This window comes from Ruditapes philippinarum, unplaced genomic scaffold (assembly GCF_026571515.1).
Source record: "Ruditapes philippinarum isolate M1 unplaced genomic scaffold, ASM2657151v2 ctg23_1_1_1_1, whole genome shotgun sequence".
NCBI lineage: Eukaryota > Metazoa > Mollusca > Bivalvia > Venerida > Veneridae > Ruditapes > Ruditapes philippinarum.
In genome coordinates, this window is record NW_026864815.1 from 400,811 (window position 1) to 418,751 (window position 17,941).

Consider the following 17,941-nt stretch of genomic DNA (forward strand, 5'->3'; position numbering starts at 1 on the left):
CAAAACCTCATAGAATCTCTTTTTAAGAGCAGGGGCACAAATAAGCAGCTAGCTTAAGCCGGCTTATGGATTTCAGAAAGTATTCCCCTTTAGTGATTTTACAGTTATGACAGTTATGTCTAGACTTTTATTAGCTACCACTGAATCGAATTCTTTAATACGTCATATGAGATTTAGTTCTAAAGAATATGTGTACATAAGCAACATGATATGATTCAATGGTTAGTCACAACGTAATGTCCCTTTACTGTCTTTCAAGTAAAAATTTATGTGAAAATCTATTTCAACAATCGCGGACTAAAATAAATAAGAGTTTCAGATTAAGGTTCACAACCAAGAGGTGTATAGTTAGCATGTTACTTTATTTACGATGTTTTACACATTTACACGTTGCGACCTGGGATGATTATCTACTGTGTTCTTGGTCAGGACTATCAAAAAATTGAATCTTCACAGAAACTAACTTCTAAGATAAGAAAAGCATATAATATATTTTCTAGTTTATTGTTTAATAATCTGCTTTAGTTTTCTGTCTTAAACCTTCATATACAGACTAATCACGATGAGAATCAAACCGTATAATGTTGTTCTATTTTTTTGTACTTCAAGATCGTTGATTTTAAACGTTTAGAGTTAAAATTGAATATCGCTTACAACGGTGCTATAAGCGGAGTGATGCTCATTTGTTTCTCTCTTACACAATTTCTATAGAATTACTCATCGGCTTTTAACATTTTCCTTTTGGACAGCTCTCAGGGGATATCCTCTTTACTTCCATTCCTGCTCTACTCTACTTTCTGCTATTTGACAGTTCATTAATTAGTAATTAAGTATTCAAATTTCATAATTCAAAGCTACATTCCGATGGAATATTTTACTTTAGATGACAATCTTTATTATATTTTCAAGGTTCACATTGGACTTTGGACAGACGACGAGGAACTAGATGATGACGGAAATGTATTACATAATGATCAGAATGGTATACGTGTTAGTTGGTCAGGTAGAGACTCTGAAAGCGGTATTAAAAGTTACCAAGTTGCCATAGGAACAACTGAATCTGACAAGAAAAGTGTTTTAAATTTCACTGATTACGGTGTTGATGTTACTGCTTACATTCAATTTATATATTTTCAAACTTTTAAAGAATCGGGCATTAAATATGTTGTATTTGTGAAAGCTGAAAACGGAGCAGGACTTTATTCAACCGTTGGAAAGTCGAAGCCAATCTTTGTACAGAAGGCTAATGTCGCCGGTATTGTATTTGATGGTAGAAATCTTTACGAAGACGAAATGTACACGACAGATTTTACATCAATTTCTGCATCATTCTATGGTTTTGAAAGTGAAGGTTGTAATATTCTAAGCTATGACTGGGCAATAGGTACAACTGAATATGGAACGGACATTAAGACATATACAAACTATGGACTTGTTATGCTAAATGAAACTCACGGTCAGTGTCAGATTCATGTCGAATTGTTTGAAGACACAAATTATTTCATTACAGTACGAGCTATAACGGGATGCCAAGATGAATATATATTGTCATCTTCTGATGGCATCACACTCGATAGAATTCCACCAGAGGTTATGTATGATATTGAAGACTCTAATGATACTCAATTTGTTTATGTTGATAATATCATGTACCAAGATGCCACAGACACACTTCCGGTTTTCACCAATGTTTCAGACACACATTCGGTATCTTCGGTAGAGTGGGCTTTAGGATCATTGCCCCTCCTAGATGACCGGCATCCATTCACCCGTGATTATTCTAAAGTAAATAGTGTAGTTACGCTTTCACCTGGAGAGGCAACTTTCATAACAACAAATGCTTCTGATATGGCCGGTAATACTAACGTAACGTCATCATTGGCTATAATAGCGGATACAACAGCACCTTTGATAAGGGGTTTTGACTGCACTAAGTATGTTTCGGTGCGAAAAAGTATTTTAATTTGCACATGGGAAGCAGTTGAGGAATATGAAAGTCTGATTGACAAAATTATTTTTTCATTGGGATCAAACAGTACGTCAACTGATGTGTTAAAGAGTTATGTTGTACCTAATTTTTTAAGATTGTTTACTCGAGATTTAAGTGATTTTATAAATTTAAAAGATAATTTGACAACAATTTTTGTAAATTTGAATGTCAAAAATGTGGTAGGACACACAACAGTGTATGGCAGGGAAGTTGTCGTCGACCGAACCATTCCGAAAGTAGCTCACCTAGCAGTTGTCACAAATATCGGGGCTCAAAACGTATCAGAGAATCAAAAATGCCAGCTTCCACGTGCTTTTGTTGAACTCCGTCCATATGATATTACCGATGATGAATCTGGCATTGATCATGATAGGTAAATACATTTAAACCTATTTTGCATTTTATAAGTTTATAAGTGCATGTAATTAAAGCCACATAATGTCTCGAAAACCATAAATTTGTTGTTTTTTTATAGAAAGCAAACATGATATTAAAACATTTCAATACTACTTTCAGGGCATACTAGATGCTTATCACTGAAGGAAAGAAGCACTGGAAGTAGTTTTTGTCATAGTAGTTAATTGAAAAGAAAGTAGTGTTTTGACTTCAATACAAAATACTTTATCACTATATATAACAATTGTATTAATTGCCAGGAAACAGAAGCAAAAGATGTTCATGTAATCGGCCAATGAATATCTTTTTGGAAACAGGAAACCGAAAATAAAAGCTAATGAGAAATTAAAAAATATCATTCTTGAAGCATATTGAGTCTTTAAGAAAGTGTTAGTAATTTTGAGTCTAAACATAGTCTAAAGCTTTTCATTATTGTGGTATGAACTTCAGTACAGTTTTCTAATATGTATATGTATGGTAATGATACAGGTATGAAGTGTCTATCGGTTTTGCTCCATATGCTACAGACGTCCTTGACTACACTCCAGTCCAGTTAGGAGAAAACGGAATAATATTTGTGGACGGTTTTACTTTAGACGAGGGGGCAATATTCTATGCGACTTTGAGACTATACAATCACGCCGGATTGAAAACGGAAGTGACATCAGACAGTGTTGTCATAAGCCAGTCGCCGGTACTTTCAGTAACCGATGGCGCTGAGGATGACGACATAGATTACCAGTCCGTGCCTAATCTTCTCCAAGGAAAATGGAAATATTCAGATCTCTGTCCTATCAAAGAAGCGATGTGGTCTGCGGCTGATCTGACTGGAAAAGTACTTTTTGCCTTTCAATCTATTCCATCTGCGGCTAAGATATTCTATAACGATGAGGTAGCATTAGAAAACGGAATGAAATATATTGTTACAATAAAAACTGTTGACTTTTTAGGTCGAACAAAAATTGCACGTTCAGACGGTGTCTCTGTTCGAATTCAGCCACCAGTTCCCGGGTTAGTACGAGATGGTCTTTTAGAGGATTTGAATTATCAATACAGTACATCAGAACTTTCTGCAAATTGGGATAATTTTGGTGATGGTTCGAAAGACCCTACACAAGCAATTCACCATTACGATGTTTCTGTCGGTAATGACAGACGTTATGAACAAACGAGATCAAATATTCATTTCTTTGTCAATGTCGGACTTAATACTTCATTTACCTTTAAGGGCCTAAATCTAACTTCAAAATTAATAAAATATTACATCACAGTTCGAGCATACAGTATGGCAGGGAGCTATACAGAAGGTTATTCAAACGGTATACGAGTTGGTTTTAATGACGATATAAACGCAGGTACAATGTCTATTCATAAATATCAGTCGTCCACGACATCTGTTGAGGTATCTTGGACAGGATTTAGATCAGATATTGATATTATTGACTATATGATTGGAATAAGTAGCCATGGTAATGTTATAACAAACGATACCCTTAAGTGTTCTATGTTTTATCTTAATTCAACTGATTATGACATATTAGCTTTATCAACAGTCGCCGTAGATGAGTATAAGAAGGTAACGGGCCTAACACTCAAACATGGAGATAAATATTTTGTTACCATCATCGCAAAGGATGAAGCTGGAATGTGTTTTGGTATAACAAGTGAAGAAATTCTCGTAGACACATCTCCACCACAAATTGGTTTCCTTTCTATCAATAATATACGCAGTGAAACTGTACTATTTGCTGATTCTGATTCTGAAATGATGGTACAGTGGCATGATTTTAATGATAAAGAATCTGGAATTGTAAAAGCAAAGGTTTCTCTTCTTGAATGCAAGAAATGCGGTATTGAGCAGAAATCTAGTTCAAATTGTATCCCCATAGCTGAGACAACGGTAGAAAATGATAACAAGACTGCTTTCTATCAGCTAGAATTAAGTTCACAGAAGGAATACCTTATTAACTTGACTTTAACAAATGGCGCAAAATTGTTAACAAATGTTTTAAGTAAGTCTATTTTAGTAGATACAAGCGCCCCGTTAATGGGTAGTGTGAAAATTGCAAAGAATTGGCACTCTTTGGATACCTTCCAAAATTCAACTTCAGAGTTACATGGCTTAATGGCGATTGCATCGACTTTTGTTGATTACGATTGTTCTTCACAAAAGCATTTTTTCCCAGTGGCTCATGAAATGAAATTTCAGGGATTTTCTGACGATTTTAGTACAGATTTTGTAATTGTAAACCGTTCCGGAGCGTTTTTAGGGATTGGTTATAACGCAGATTTGAGTGAAATAACAAAATCAAGTATCGTTTCTGAACCACTTACATTAAAAAGAGGTAATTATAGTCTCACGGCTCTTATTGCGAGAGGAGAAAATATTGTGACAACCGTTGCTTTCATTACAGATAATGTTGCAGTTCCGTTTTTAATTAAAGATAAGCCTGTTGAAAATGAATTCGATGAAAGTGTATTTGACAATATGACGGGCCTCGAAGTTCCTGAAAGTAATGCTATGGTCACAAACATATTAACAACACCAAGCACAACTACAAGAAACCTTGTCTCTTTTATACCATCTGATAATGATACATCTAGTACGGACACTAACTTTGACACCGATGAATATGGCTTTGGAGTGCATTTTCTAGGATATAAAATTGCAAACAATAAACACTGGCATCATGTGTTTTGGGCTAGAAATAAGTTCACAAGCATATTAAGATGGTTCAGCGTTCCTTTTGATTACGCAGCTGACTTTCATAGGGTGACAATCCTAGTAGACAGTAAATCAGAATATTTAGAGACAACTGTAGATCTTACTTTGATTATTGATGGTGAGGAAACAATCAATATAGCTGGTTTCAAATTCTTTGGTGACATGAAAATAGCAACACTGATTTGGAACGAAAACGGATACAAACCACCAATATCAGATATTTATAACCCGTTTTACAGCCACGCTGTGATTCGCGAGATTGATATACCAGATGAAATGGCTAAACTGTGTCGTCATGGCCGGGGGTTTTATGACGGAGAAAGTAGTGTAAAGGAGATATGGCTTGGAGTGTCTGACAGTAAATTTGAATTCGGTAATGTGCTCCCTCTATCACTGTATACACAATATTGCTACCCTTGTCAAGGATTATGTCAGACTCTTTGTAAACAGCCTTGTTCACACAAAAATCTTCATGATGGGTTTGGACTTATTTCTCTTGACTTAGAAGGTTTAGATATGAAGTCTAGTAGTATTGATGATCCATGTAACAATGTTACTAGTGATTTAGAGTGTAACAGCACAGCGTTTTATTTGAACGTGAAGCTCGTGAATTACGCTGGTTTAGAATCATTTGCGTATTCCAATGCCGTCCAGATAGATATTACGCCACCGGAATGTGACTATGTAAAATGTATAGATCCTGATTATAGCAAAGATGAACCAACACAATATCTGGGATCAAGTTCAACAATCGGTGCATACTGGAACTGTTCCGAAGATATAAGTCAGATTGAATCTTACATTGTACGAGTCTTTGATTCTTCTAATAATGAAACTGTAATGAATAGTACCTCAGTAGGCTTGAAAACAAAGAAGGCGTTCAGGTTACAAAATGGCACTTTTAGGGATGGTAAAAACTATGTAGTAGAAGTGACAACGATCAATACTGCCGGTTTATCAATAACGAAAAGCTGTAAAGTTCAAGTCAGTTTATTTCCACCGGATACATCTGGTGCCACAACTGCCCCACTGTACACCAATGTTTCATATGTTTCTGCAGATGAAGATACACCATATTGGACGACTACACAAACAGAAATAGGAATAGAGTGGCAAGGAGGTGATTCGGAAGTAGAATATTATGGTAAGTACGATAAATAAACAGTGTTAAGCCATTGCGCTTTTTTCTAAGCATTTTACATTAGATGCAAAACTTTAAAGTGTTGATCTGTTTTCTTTTTAAGTGACTGGACAATTGTGGTTTTGTAAAAATTGGTGGGATGTTTAGATTTTGTAAATAAAACTTTTCATTTTATATAGGTATGTTTTCTTATTTGAAATGTTACCAATCCGTTTGGTCAAGTTAAGTACTTATCACTTTCATGAAACATGAATAATAAAGTTACTGAGCTCATTTCTAAAATCGTCAGGATAATATTAGGTGATAAATGTCTGTGTGGAATTAAGGTGTTTAGTTGAAAGCATTTTCGTACCTAACAATTCCTTATTTAGTAATAGTTCTGACTTCGTTATAACTTTTTACATTTTTTTTCAATAGCTTTTTTATTTAAAACTATGGTATGTCTTGTTATACTTATATTCGAGGACCATACATATCTCTGTAACCATAGTTCAATACCATCAAAAGATAAGCTAATACAAATGGTCATTTAAAAAATGACTATTAGACATGAAGGATCGTGTGTTTGTCAAGCTATTATGTACTAGATACATGTAAATATATAACCGGTGTTCAGCCTGTTATAATGCGGTTAAAATAAGTACAGAAAAGATGTATATGAGTACCCACTTTATCAAAACCATATAAAAGTGTTTAAAAATGAATTAAAGAGCAGAATCTCTTTAGTTTGCTATGAATATTACCAATTTTCTATAACTGTCTTGAAAATAAAGCCGAGACATCTTCACGAAAGAAAATTTACGGTACAAAGCGCCCGAGAAAAAAAACAAGAGATAACAAAAATATTTTGACTATAACATTAAGGAAACGGGTAAAAAGAATCGTTCCGATCAAGCCCTTGTCATAAATTGTATTCAGTTCTGTGCATATGAAATTTTCGAAAAAGTGGCTCAATATTTTATAAAATTTCCATGCTCAAACCTTTACTAACGTTTGCTTCTGACTGCATTTATTTACTGTTGATACTCGAAATTATTGACAATTGTGTTGGTAAGTTTGGGGTGCATCCATTGCTTGGCATTCTTGCGTTTTCATTGCCCTCGAAGTATCTTTCCTTCCTATTAACCTATTGTTAATAAAATTTATATATCTGTTTATCTATTGAGTGCAACGAAAACTGATTTAAAGTTAAACTGTCAACATAGCGAATAAGGTTGACGAGAGGTATTGGTAGCGGAAAATTTTATGAATAACCACAGCTCGCCTCTTAATGTAAATGTGATTTATTTTCCAGTGTCTATTTCTATCAAAACACTATTAACTAATATACGTAGATTAATTCATTTTATCAACTTCTGACAGAATGGCAAATTGGAACATCTAAAGACGGACAGGACGTTTTTCCACCAGTGAAAGTTGGTCAGAATAAAACGGGATCATCAGCTATTGTTCATGGAAAGATTGAGTTTGACAGGAAAGCAATAAATAGGTCGGTAATGGAGTTTAGAAACGTTACAGGTATGACATTAGAAGAAATGCAAAACATTACCGAAACAGATGAGAAGGAAAAGGCTTTCTTTAACATGGAACCAGGTCGCTGTGTACATCAGTCCCTTTATGCTATTGGATATTCTCACTTGAAAAGTAAAATACAGGGAAACACTGTTTGTGTAAAACGTAAGTGTCATTGATTTTTTTTAGCTCACCTGTCACAAAGTGACAGGGTGAGCTTTTGTGATCGCTTTTCGTCCGTCGTCCGTCCGTCGTCCGTCCGTCGTCCGTCCGTCGTCCGTCGTCCGTAAACTTTTACTTTAAATGACATCTCCTCATAAACCACAAGGCCAATTTCATCCAAACTTCACAGGAATGTTCCTTTGGTGGTCACCTTTAAAAATTGTTCAAAGAATTTAATTCCATGCAGAACTCTGGTTGCCATGGCAACCGAAAGAAAAAACTTTAAATATCTTCTTTTAAAAAACCATAAGAGCTAGAGCTTAGATATTTGGCATGAAACATTTTCTAGTGAGTGTCTACCAAGTTTGTTCAAATAAAAGCCCTGGGGTCAAAATTATCCCCGCCCCGGGGGGTCATTGATTTTCCCTATATGCATATAGTGAAAACTTAAAAAATCTTCTTTTAAAGAACTCAAAGAGCTATGGCTAAGATATTGAGCATCAAACATGTTCTAATAGGTGTCTATCAAGTTTGTTCAAAGAAAAGCCCTGGGGTCAAAATTGGCCCCGCCCCAGGGGGTCATTGATTTTCCCTATATGCATATAGTGAAAACTTAAAAAATCTTCTTTTAAAGAACTCAAAGAGCTATGGCTAAGATATTGAGCATCAAACATGTTCTAATAGGTGTCTATCAAGTTTGTTCAAAGAAAAGCCCTGGGGTCAAAATTGACCCCGCCCGGGGGGGTCATTGATTTTTCCCTATATATGCATATAGTAAAAACTTAAAAATCTTCTTTTAAAGAACTCAAAGAGCTATGGTTAAGATATTGAGCATCAAACATGTTCTAATAGGTGTCTACCAAGTTTGTTCAAATAAAAGCCCTGGGGTCAAAATTGGCCCCGCCCCGGGGGTCATTGATTTTCCTTATATGTGTATAGCAAAAACTTAAAAAATCTTTTTTGAAAAAACCCAAATAGCTAGAGTTAAGATATTAAGCATGAAACATCTTTTAGTGAGTGTCTACAAAGTTTGTTCAAATAAAAGACCTGGGGTCAAAATTGGCCCCGCCCCGGGGTCATTGATTTTCCTTATATGTGTATAGCAAAAACTTAAAATCTTCTTTGAAAAAAACCCAAATAGCTAGAGTTTAGATATTAAGCATGAAACATATTCTAGTAAGTGTCTACAAAGTTTGTTCAAATAAAAACCCTGGGTCATAACTGGCCCGGCCCCAGGCGTGTCATTGTTTTTAACTATATGTGTATAGTAAAAACTTTAAAAAAATCTTCTTTGAAATAGCCCAATGAGCTAGAGCTTAGATGTTTAGCATGAAACATTTTCTTATGGGTGTCTACCAAGTTTGTGCAAATAAAAGCCCCGGGGGTTGGGGCGGCCTATATACAGGTGAGCGACCTCAGGGCCATCATGGCCCTCTTGTTAATTGATGTTATTTTATTATTGAAAACTTTTCCAAATTATGTGTATTTATATAAATTTTATGTAAGAAAAGGACAAAATGGTTCACATATATGCATGCAATACAAGAAATTAATTGTTTCACGGACTTGTTTTTTTAAGAAACCCTTAAACATTGATGAGTTATTGAAAAGGCAGACATATAAAGTTGAGCAAATTATATGTCAATTTACAAATAAACTAATTTTAACTAATGTTTATTGTCAGAGCTCATTATACAATGTGTTTGTTACAAATACAAAAGTTAATTTTGCTTATTTGAGGTTTAAATGACATATACTTAAACGGGACGCAGACGAAAGTTATGGCTTCAAAACTAAAATCATCAGATAAATGGAGTGCTAGTGTAGTACCTTTACCACAAATTGCTATTGAAGCCAGTCGTAAGTAATGTAATACTGTTTGATCACAAAATATTATATGCATTTCTGATAAAAAAAATACCGTAACATTTTATTAAATGGAATGTCACTGACCAACTTGTCAAGTAGCTTTACAGTTATTGTTTAACAAGACCTTTCGAAGAATAAAAAACAGTAATTGCTAAAGGTGCCGTTATTTTAAAATTTAAAATCGACATGATGCTAATATAAAAGAAAAAGAAGTCGTTTCATTACAAATGAAAATGATTATAAGACAAAGATTATTTAAATTTAACATTTATTTTAATGAAAAATTGTTTTCTATATAAGACTTATAGTTAAAAAGTTCATGTTAATTTGAAAATGTATGAAATGTTTTAAATGAACATGGCATATATGTTTTGATGTATATGTATCAACAGTGATAACTGGTGGTTTAAGTTTAGGGACTTTAACAAAAGAAGATCTATCCGACGACTATGGAAGTGCTGCTACTGTGGACTACAAACCTTTCATTAAGGATCCGGAAATTTCACTTGATAAAACGACTAGACTTCTAAGAAACAGGTATCAAGGGTGACATCTTTTATGTTTGTTCTCCTGATTTAACACACTTGAAACAAAATATAGAATGGTACAAGATTATGATGTGTTTACAGTACATATACATCGACCAGGGGACGGAAAAATATGTACGCAATAATTAAGTACTGTTTTATCTAATGCAAACAAATAAAACCTATCTGCTTACATAGTATTGTAAAGTTGTAAATCCTGATCATTGTAACGTATAAACATCAACATTTCTTTTCTAAAACTTACAGAAATGTCAATAAACTGACTCAGACAAGCCAAACCTTTAATATTGCCCCCATCTTTCCGCGTTGGACGCTTTTAAGACTTCCATTTGGATCTATTATTGTGTTAATCTGCACAAGCATTTACTTGTAAAACAGTTTTATATATTTAAAAAAAAAAAGCAAAAAAAAAAAACGTTACAACAGTATTTATTTACAGTTTTGGTTTTCCAGGATTAAAAAGTTATGTAATACGACATTCTTTGTATCGCCGTCTCCAGTGGCTGAATACGAGAATATAAGGATAAATATAACCGTACCCGATGGATGTGAGAAAGATCCGGATAACCAACCTGCATTAATGTTCTGGAATAGCGGTAACTATTATTAAAAAACTACTATTTTTAGCTTACCTGAGGACAATGTCAATGGCGTTTGTGATGGCCCATTGTCCGTCTCTATCGTCCGTGCAACCGTCCGTCCGTCTGTGTTTGCATCAACAATTTCTTTAAAGAACTTCTCCTCCTGAACCACTAGGCCAAATTTGTTGAAACTTTGCAGGGATGTTTCTTGCATAAAGCTCTACCAAAGTTTTTCAAAGAATAAATTTCATAAAGAAATCTGGTTGCTATGGCAACAGATTTTCTTTTACAAAAAAAATATCTTCTTGTGAAATATCGAAAATATCTCAGCTAGAGCTAAGATATTTGACATGAAACATTTTCTAGTGGATGTCTACCAAATTTGTTCAAAAAAAGTGGCAGGGTCAAAATTTACCCGCCCCAATATATATATAGTAAAAACTTCTTGTAAAAATCCAAAAGAGGCAGAGCTTAGATATTTGGCATAAAACATTTTCTAGTGGATGTCTACCAAGTTTCTTCAAATAAATCCCTAAGGTCAAGATTAATCCCGCCCCAGGGCGTCATTAATTTTCCTTATATGTATATAGTAAAAACAATCCAAAACCTTGTGACAATCAAAAACACTATATATTAGATAATTGGCATGAAACATTTTCTAGTGGATGTCTACCAAGTTTGTTCAAACAAATGCCTTAGGGTCAAAATTGACCAAGCCCCAGGGGTCATTGATTTTCCTTATGTGTATATAATGAAAACAAAAAAAACCTTCCTGCGAAAACCCAAAAGAGCTAGAGCATAGATATTTGGCATGATACATCTTCTAGTGGATATCTACCAAGTTTGTTCAAATACACCTACTGTGACTCATGGTGATCCGTCGTTTGTAACGGCAGCCCCTAAACTCTGGAATACCCTACCTAGAACACTTAAAAGTTGTGAAACTCTACCAGTGTTTGAGAGAGCACTTAAAACTAACTTGTTTAAGAGGTTTTATTTGGACTGATTTTTTTTTACCAATGGCGCTTTTTAACAAATTCTTAAGTCTTACTTGTATTTTATTTTTTATGTGGGTCTTTTTTCTTTAACTTTTAAACTACATTTGAATTGAATTTGTGACTGAGAAATACTGATGTTTTAATTTGTTTTTAAATATTGTATCATTTATTTGGTTACACTGAACGTATTAATGTGCATGAAAAGAGTGCTTAAGAAGTTTGGTATATAATAATATAATAATAATTACAATAAAAGCCCTAGGGTCAAAATTTGCTCGGTCCCATAGTTTCGAGGTCGACAGTTCAATCCCCAGCCATATCAAATGTTTGTTTTTCTTTTCTCACCTCTCACTTAGTGACAGACTGAACTGTTTAAAATGACTGCTAGAGATAAAATTAAAAAAACAACAACATCTAAAAAAATATTTGAACCACTGGTTCAATTTTGAAGTAATTTAAAAAAAAATTCCTTGGTGACAGTTTACAAATATTGTTAAGATTAAGGTGTCCCTTGTTTTCAAATAGTGCTTCTGTGTTGAAAAGGGGCTCCACTTTGACCTTTTGACCTATTTTTCAGGTGAGCGATCCAATGCCCTGTGGGCGCTCTTGTTATTTATAAAAGATATAAAAGATATTGCACTATTGCATTTGTTTCTTGGAATCTTTATTTTTATGTTTGTCTTTTTTGGCCCCAATATAGTGGTGAAATCCATGTTAACTCTTGCCCGTCCGTCCTGCGTCTATATATCAGTCAGTCCGGCCGTCCGTCCTGGCAAGCATTTTGGGTTTATGTGGCGATGGGAACAATAGGTCACAGTAAATTGTCTTAGATCCTAATCATTCCTTAGTTTTATGTGGCCTTCTTTGGTGTTTTATGTTTTAAGAACAATAGAATAGTCACATTAAACCAAAATGTTAGAATGTACGTTCTCAACGCATGTAGCTCTTAATGTGCTTGAGCTTAGAGTCAAGAAAATTTACAGAAATGTCGATAATCATGTCTAGTTCTACACCTCGGGTTTTGCATGTGGATCAGAAAGTTTTGTCAGAGTTATTGCCCTTGATTCAGTTAAAATTGACAGTTTTCAATTTGTATTGTGCTTAGCTAAGAACAATTTGACCTAGAATCATGTAACTATAAATGAATGATATTCAGCACGTGAAGTTATACACCTTGGGTTTACTTGTAGATTTATTTAATATTTGATAGAATGTTTTGCTGACTAAGTTGAGTTAACTAACTAGAGTCATGAAACTTTGCAGGACTGTTGCTCAGCATTTGAAATTGTGCACATCGGGTTTCATGTGGATTGATTATGTATTTGTAGAAAAATTGCCCTTGACTTAGTAAAATTTTGCAATTTTCAACTTGTGTCGCTCGTTGACCTCGAGTCATAAACAGAAATGTTGGCCAGCATGTGTAGTTGTACATCTTGGGGTTTCATTGTGGATTTATTCAGTATTTGTAGAGTTATTTTTCTTGACTATGTTGACTGACTATAAAAAATTTGCAATTTTCAACTTGTGTGGAGCGTACCTCAAAATTATTCCACCTAGAATCATGAAACTTTACTGTAACAGAAATGTGATCAACATGTGAGGCTGTGCTCGTTGATTTTTACATGTGAATTCTTTCAGTTTTGTTAAAGTAATTGCCCTTGACTTATTTTTAATTTGCAATTTTTAACTTGTTTGTGCGTATCTCAAATAGTATTTTACCTTGAGTCTGAATGTTTACAGGAATGTTGGTCACCATGTGTAGTTATGCACCTGGTGAATTGCTTATGGATTATTTCAGTATTTATTAGAGTTTTTGCCCTTGACTTAATAAAATAATTGCAATGTCAAATTTATGTCACATGTAGCCTTTAATATATTTAACCTAGAGTTTGTAGTTGACAAAAAATGTGTGGTGTGGGGCACCCGTGTCCTTTGGACACATTTCTAGTTATTTGTGCTTGTAAGAAATTATATTTATTAAACTAGATTTTTAAAGTTAATACATTTTTTCTTTTTCAATTTATTTTAGACAAGGAGCAGTGGGTTCATGTAGACGAAGGATGCAGAGATCATTTGACTGCTGTGGTTACTTCTCATATTTATATTTCCGAGGTAATGTTGTACACTGTCTTGAACTGGAATAAATATTTTAACTTCATGAACAAAAAACACATGACATTTGCTTTAGAAACATTTTAGATAAACATTTTTACAATTGAATCAAACCAAACATATTAAATACTACATAATAATTATGTGCATATTGTCATTCTTGAACTTACAAAAACGTATTTAACTTTCAGATATGCAACGCTAGTACAGAAACATCTTCCGTGATAAAGAAGGGATCACCATACATGTACATGTCTCCAAGGACCTTTGCTCTTTCTCAAATATCTCGCAAATTTCCAAATAACCCACCAACTCTATTAACAGATAATTTGCAATTATACGAAGATACTACCAGTGAACTACACATAAAAACTGTCGATTTAGAAAACGATACGTTCAAGTTTGAAATAACAAAGTACCCATTAAACATGGTTTGTGAAATTCACAATACAAGCGGATTTTTGAATTGTACACCTTACGAAGATTTTAGTGGCGAAGATTCTATTACTGTGAAGGTTACTGAGACTGGTCTCCCAGAGTTTGAAGAAGCTCTTGTCGATGAAAAAATAATAACCCTAAATATATCAGGAGTACCAGACAGAACGGATAGGTACTTCATAGACTCAAATGGTACAATCTTTTCAGATATTCGGCCTTCCATGATTAAGACGTTTATCCTCGATGCAAATCGATCAACGTCATTTGATGTTGGAACTATTTTATTGGCAGATGTTGATAACGATGAGGAGTTCAAAGTCAAAGAGAACTTTAATCCTCTAAGAAATTCAACATACGCTCTTGTTAATACAGACAGCTCTTCAATTGAATTGGAGAATGTATCATCAAAGATATATAAAAGCTTACAGGCATATGACGTTAGTTTCAAATTTTCTCCAGAGGTCAGTGGCAACATGAGTCTTCAATTCATCGCAAAACTAGCTGATGGCACTTTTACACCATCTGTTACAGTTGAATTGTTTATCCTTAATAATCCGTGTGTTTATGGTCACTGTAGTCCAAAGGGGAGTGTTGTATGTGACGACATACTACGATCAACATCATTTACAGATTTCCAATGCGTGTGTTATCCTGGATATGAGGGTCAGTGGTGCCAGACTGAAACAGATGAATGCCAATGGAACCCATGTGCTGTTATGTTTGACTGTGAAGATTTGATAAACGAACATCAATGTAACATCAACATACCAAAACTTATGGCCATATTATTAAGTTCAATACCGGCTATTGGAGGGGCATCGTTCCTGTTATGGAAGCTGTTGAAAAGGTGTAAAACATATAGCATACCTAGCATGTAAGTCAACCAAAGTTAGTAAAGAGTAAATATTAAAAAATTCTAGTTTAACATAAGTTATTTTCTTGGAATGTTAACATGAATAAACATAATCTAAAGCACTTGACTAACTGCGTTTTTTATACAGTTTTGAATTGAACGAATTCCCCAAGCAATTTTACCAACGAACATTTGTGTCAATGATTTAAGTATTTTGCAAGTACAATGTATGACTGAAAATTTTCCGGCATTAATACTTTGGTTTCTTAGGCTTTTTACAAAGTCAGAGAGACTCGATTTGATTTGAAATTTGGTGATAGCGTATTTCAGCCTGCTTTCTTGTTTTGTAGGGTGGATCTTAACAACTCAGAGATAACCGAGGCATTTAAGATGGACGGAGAGCGGCCTTCAACAAGTGCTTCAATAGTTCTAGAATCCTATCGAACACGTACCGAAGGAGCTTCAACATTGCTCGACGATACCGATACCATTAATGCTTCTGCGATGACATCATTTACAACAGCGCTAGATACATCTTCTAAACCATCATTGAAACCTGTTAATTTGCAGCAATCAAATCCTAATGAAATGATGGAAGCAAAGCTGGAAAGTCCGTCAGTGAAGTCAAACGTTGAACCGGAATGTCAGCCGCTGTTGAAGACACATGAAGATGAAGACTAATGTGTGACTGGAGATTCAATGAAAAGCAACTCTCTTTCACAACTGTGCTCTGAATCTCAGAATAAGGAAGTTAGTAAATTGTGTGCTATTAATATCACAAAAACACATATATGACATTTTTAAAGACGCTTAAAGCTGTAATGTTACGCATAAATTGTATGTTTCCTCTTTGTAGCGGATCCAGATGTTTAGAATTACGTTGCTTAAATCGTCTTATTGTTTGTTTAAATTCATGATGTTAGAGGTTTGCTACAGTGTATTTTAAAGACATATTTACCCTGGAAATGATATTTCTCTTCTTAAAAAAACCCAAAAAACATTGGCAAACAAGTGTTTTATACTGTTTCAATAATGGATTTAGAGCATGTTTAATGCTTATCATCTTAATGTGAAATAAGTTGTCATTAAAGTAGCAAAATGGTGATTTTAGTGGCATTTTGTAACCCATGCTTTATACTTAGTCACTTTATCTAATTGCCAAAATTCAAAAGTAGCCAGTATATAACTGTTTGGACACTATAATATCATCAATTTGGGGGTTCAATATCATCAATTTGGGGGTTCAATAGACTTTTGATTAATAAAATTGTTTTTGTTATATACACATATTGAAATTTCTCTCAATGGCTTTTACAATCATGTTGTTTTCATTATCAATCCTTTTATTTACATTTTCACATTTAATCACATAGAGGAGTTCATTTTATCGCAATAATGCTATATTTTATCATTTGTAGATGTTATGATTCATTTATATACAATTTACCGTTTACTGTTGATAAAGATCTTTGAAACATATTTCTATACTTAAAAGCATCTTGAAACTTTGAATATAATTGATGGAAATGTTTCCTTCAACATTTAGCAGTACAAATATCAAAACATCGAATGTACTGTATGTAGAATTATTTTTGTTTCTTTTTTTATATTCCTTTTTGTTAACTCTTTGCATGGCTTAAAGTATTAAAATATATTCATTGCAATCACGTCTTGTTGTTGACTGTTTTTCTGACTGATCACGCAATTTTGCCTAATATGATTTGGCAATGTTCGTTTTACTAATAAATAATAAATGAAGAATAATGATAACTTCCCAACTTCCTAAATTCATTTGTACAATATATATCTGATGAAAAAACAAAAATAATTTCATATTGGCATCAGCTGTATATATAAATTGACATCATGTATATGCAATGAAGAGTGACGTTACAAACAAGCAGTAGCTTGTTTTTACATCAGATAAAAAAATTGTACTGTATTAATAAACTCTTGATTAAGAAGTCTGTCCAGTTATATGGCCGTGTATTAATGGTTGTTTGCAATATATCGCAGACTTTGAAAGAAAAAACAAGAGTTTGTCATAGCTATCAGCCACAGCAGTCCCGTACCAGTCATGGTGTCGTATTTCCAACTGCAACTATATATTGATAAGATGATTTTTACATTGAAAAACAGTACTATGTAAGACTTGAAGCACGCCGACGTCAACGTTGAGTCACGCGACGTTACCTTAATGTCAAGGTCTAGTGTCCGGTTAACGTTTTCGACATAACCACCACCTGTGTTTGCATTAAAATTTAAGAATATATACCCATAGTTAACACGTCTGTAAGGATGCGCTGCACCTTGTAATATAAAAGAGTAAGTTGCTCTACAATACCTTGCACCGTTAACCGTTTGTCATAATCTACGTCGGACCTGAATCTCTTTTACAAAATAATAAAGTGTTGCAATCCTGAACCGTTCGTGCCATTTGAAGACAATCTTTTTTTCATAAGTCGTTGAACCACTGACTGTTTTTCACATGACGGGACTAGGGATAATGTTTCTAAGTTAATTTTTCTCCGTGTTCACAGCTGATCGATATAACAAACTAAAATTATATATTTTCAGAATTCTGGACCTTAATGTATCCGGAATTTTTAATATTAT

The 17,941-nt window shown here is 34.1% G+C and overlaps 1 protein-coding gene across 1 annotated transcript in view; it reads left to right on the forward strand.

The window, feature by feature from the left end:
• The window catches only part of LOC132726932 (uncharacterized), a 140,483-nt gene extending 124,180 nt beyond the window's left edge, over positions 1-16,303 (forward strand). The window contains exons 40-48 of the mRNA XM_060712346.1: positions 910-2,363; positions 2,876-6,255; positions 7,615-7,929; positions 9,667-9,786; positions 10,188-10,332; positions 10,797-10,939; positions 13,952-14,034; positions 14,226-15,346; positions 15,676-16,303. Of these exons, the coding sequence (XP_060568329.1) occupies positions 910-2,363; positions 2,876-6,255; positions 7,615-7,929; positions 9,667-9,786; positions 10,188-10,332; positions 10,797-10,939; positions 13,952-14,034; positions 14,226-15,346; positions 15,676-16,006 (7,092 nt within the window). The 3' untranslated portion in view covers positions 16,007-16,303. The remainder of the gene's footprint in view (positions 1-909; positions 2,364-2,875; positions 6,256-7,614; positions 7,930-9,666; positions 9,787-10,187; positions 10,333-10,796; positions 10,940-13,951; positions 14,035-14,225; positions 15,347-15,675) is intronic.
• The last annotated feature ends 1,638 nt before the right edge of the window (positions 16,304-17,941 follow it).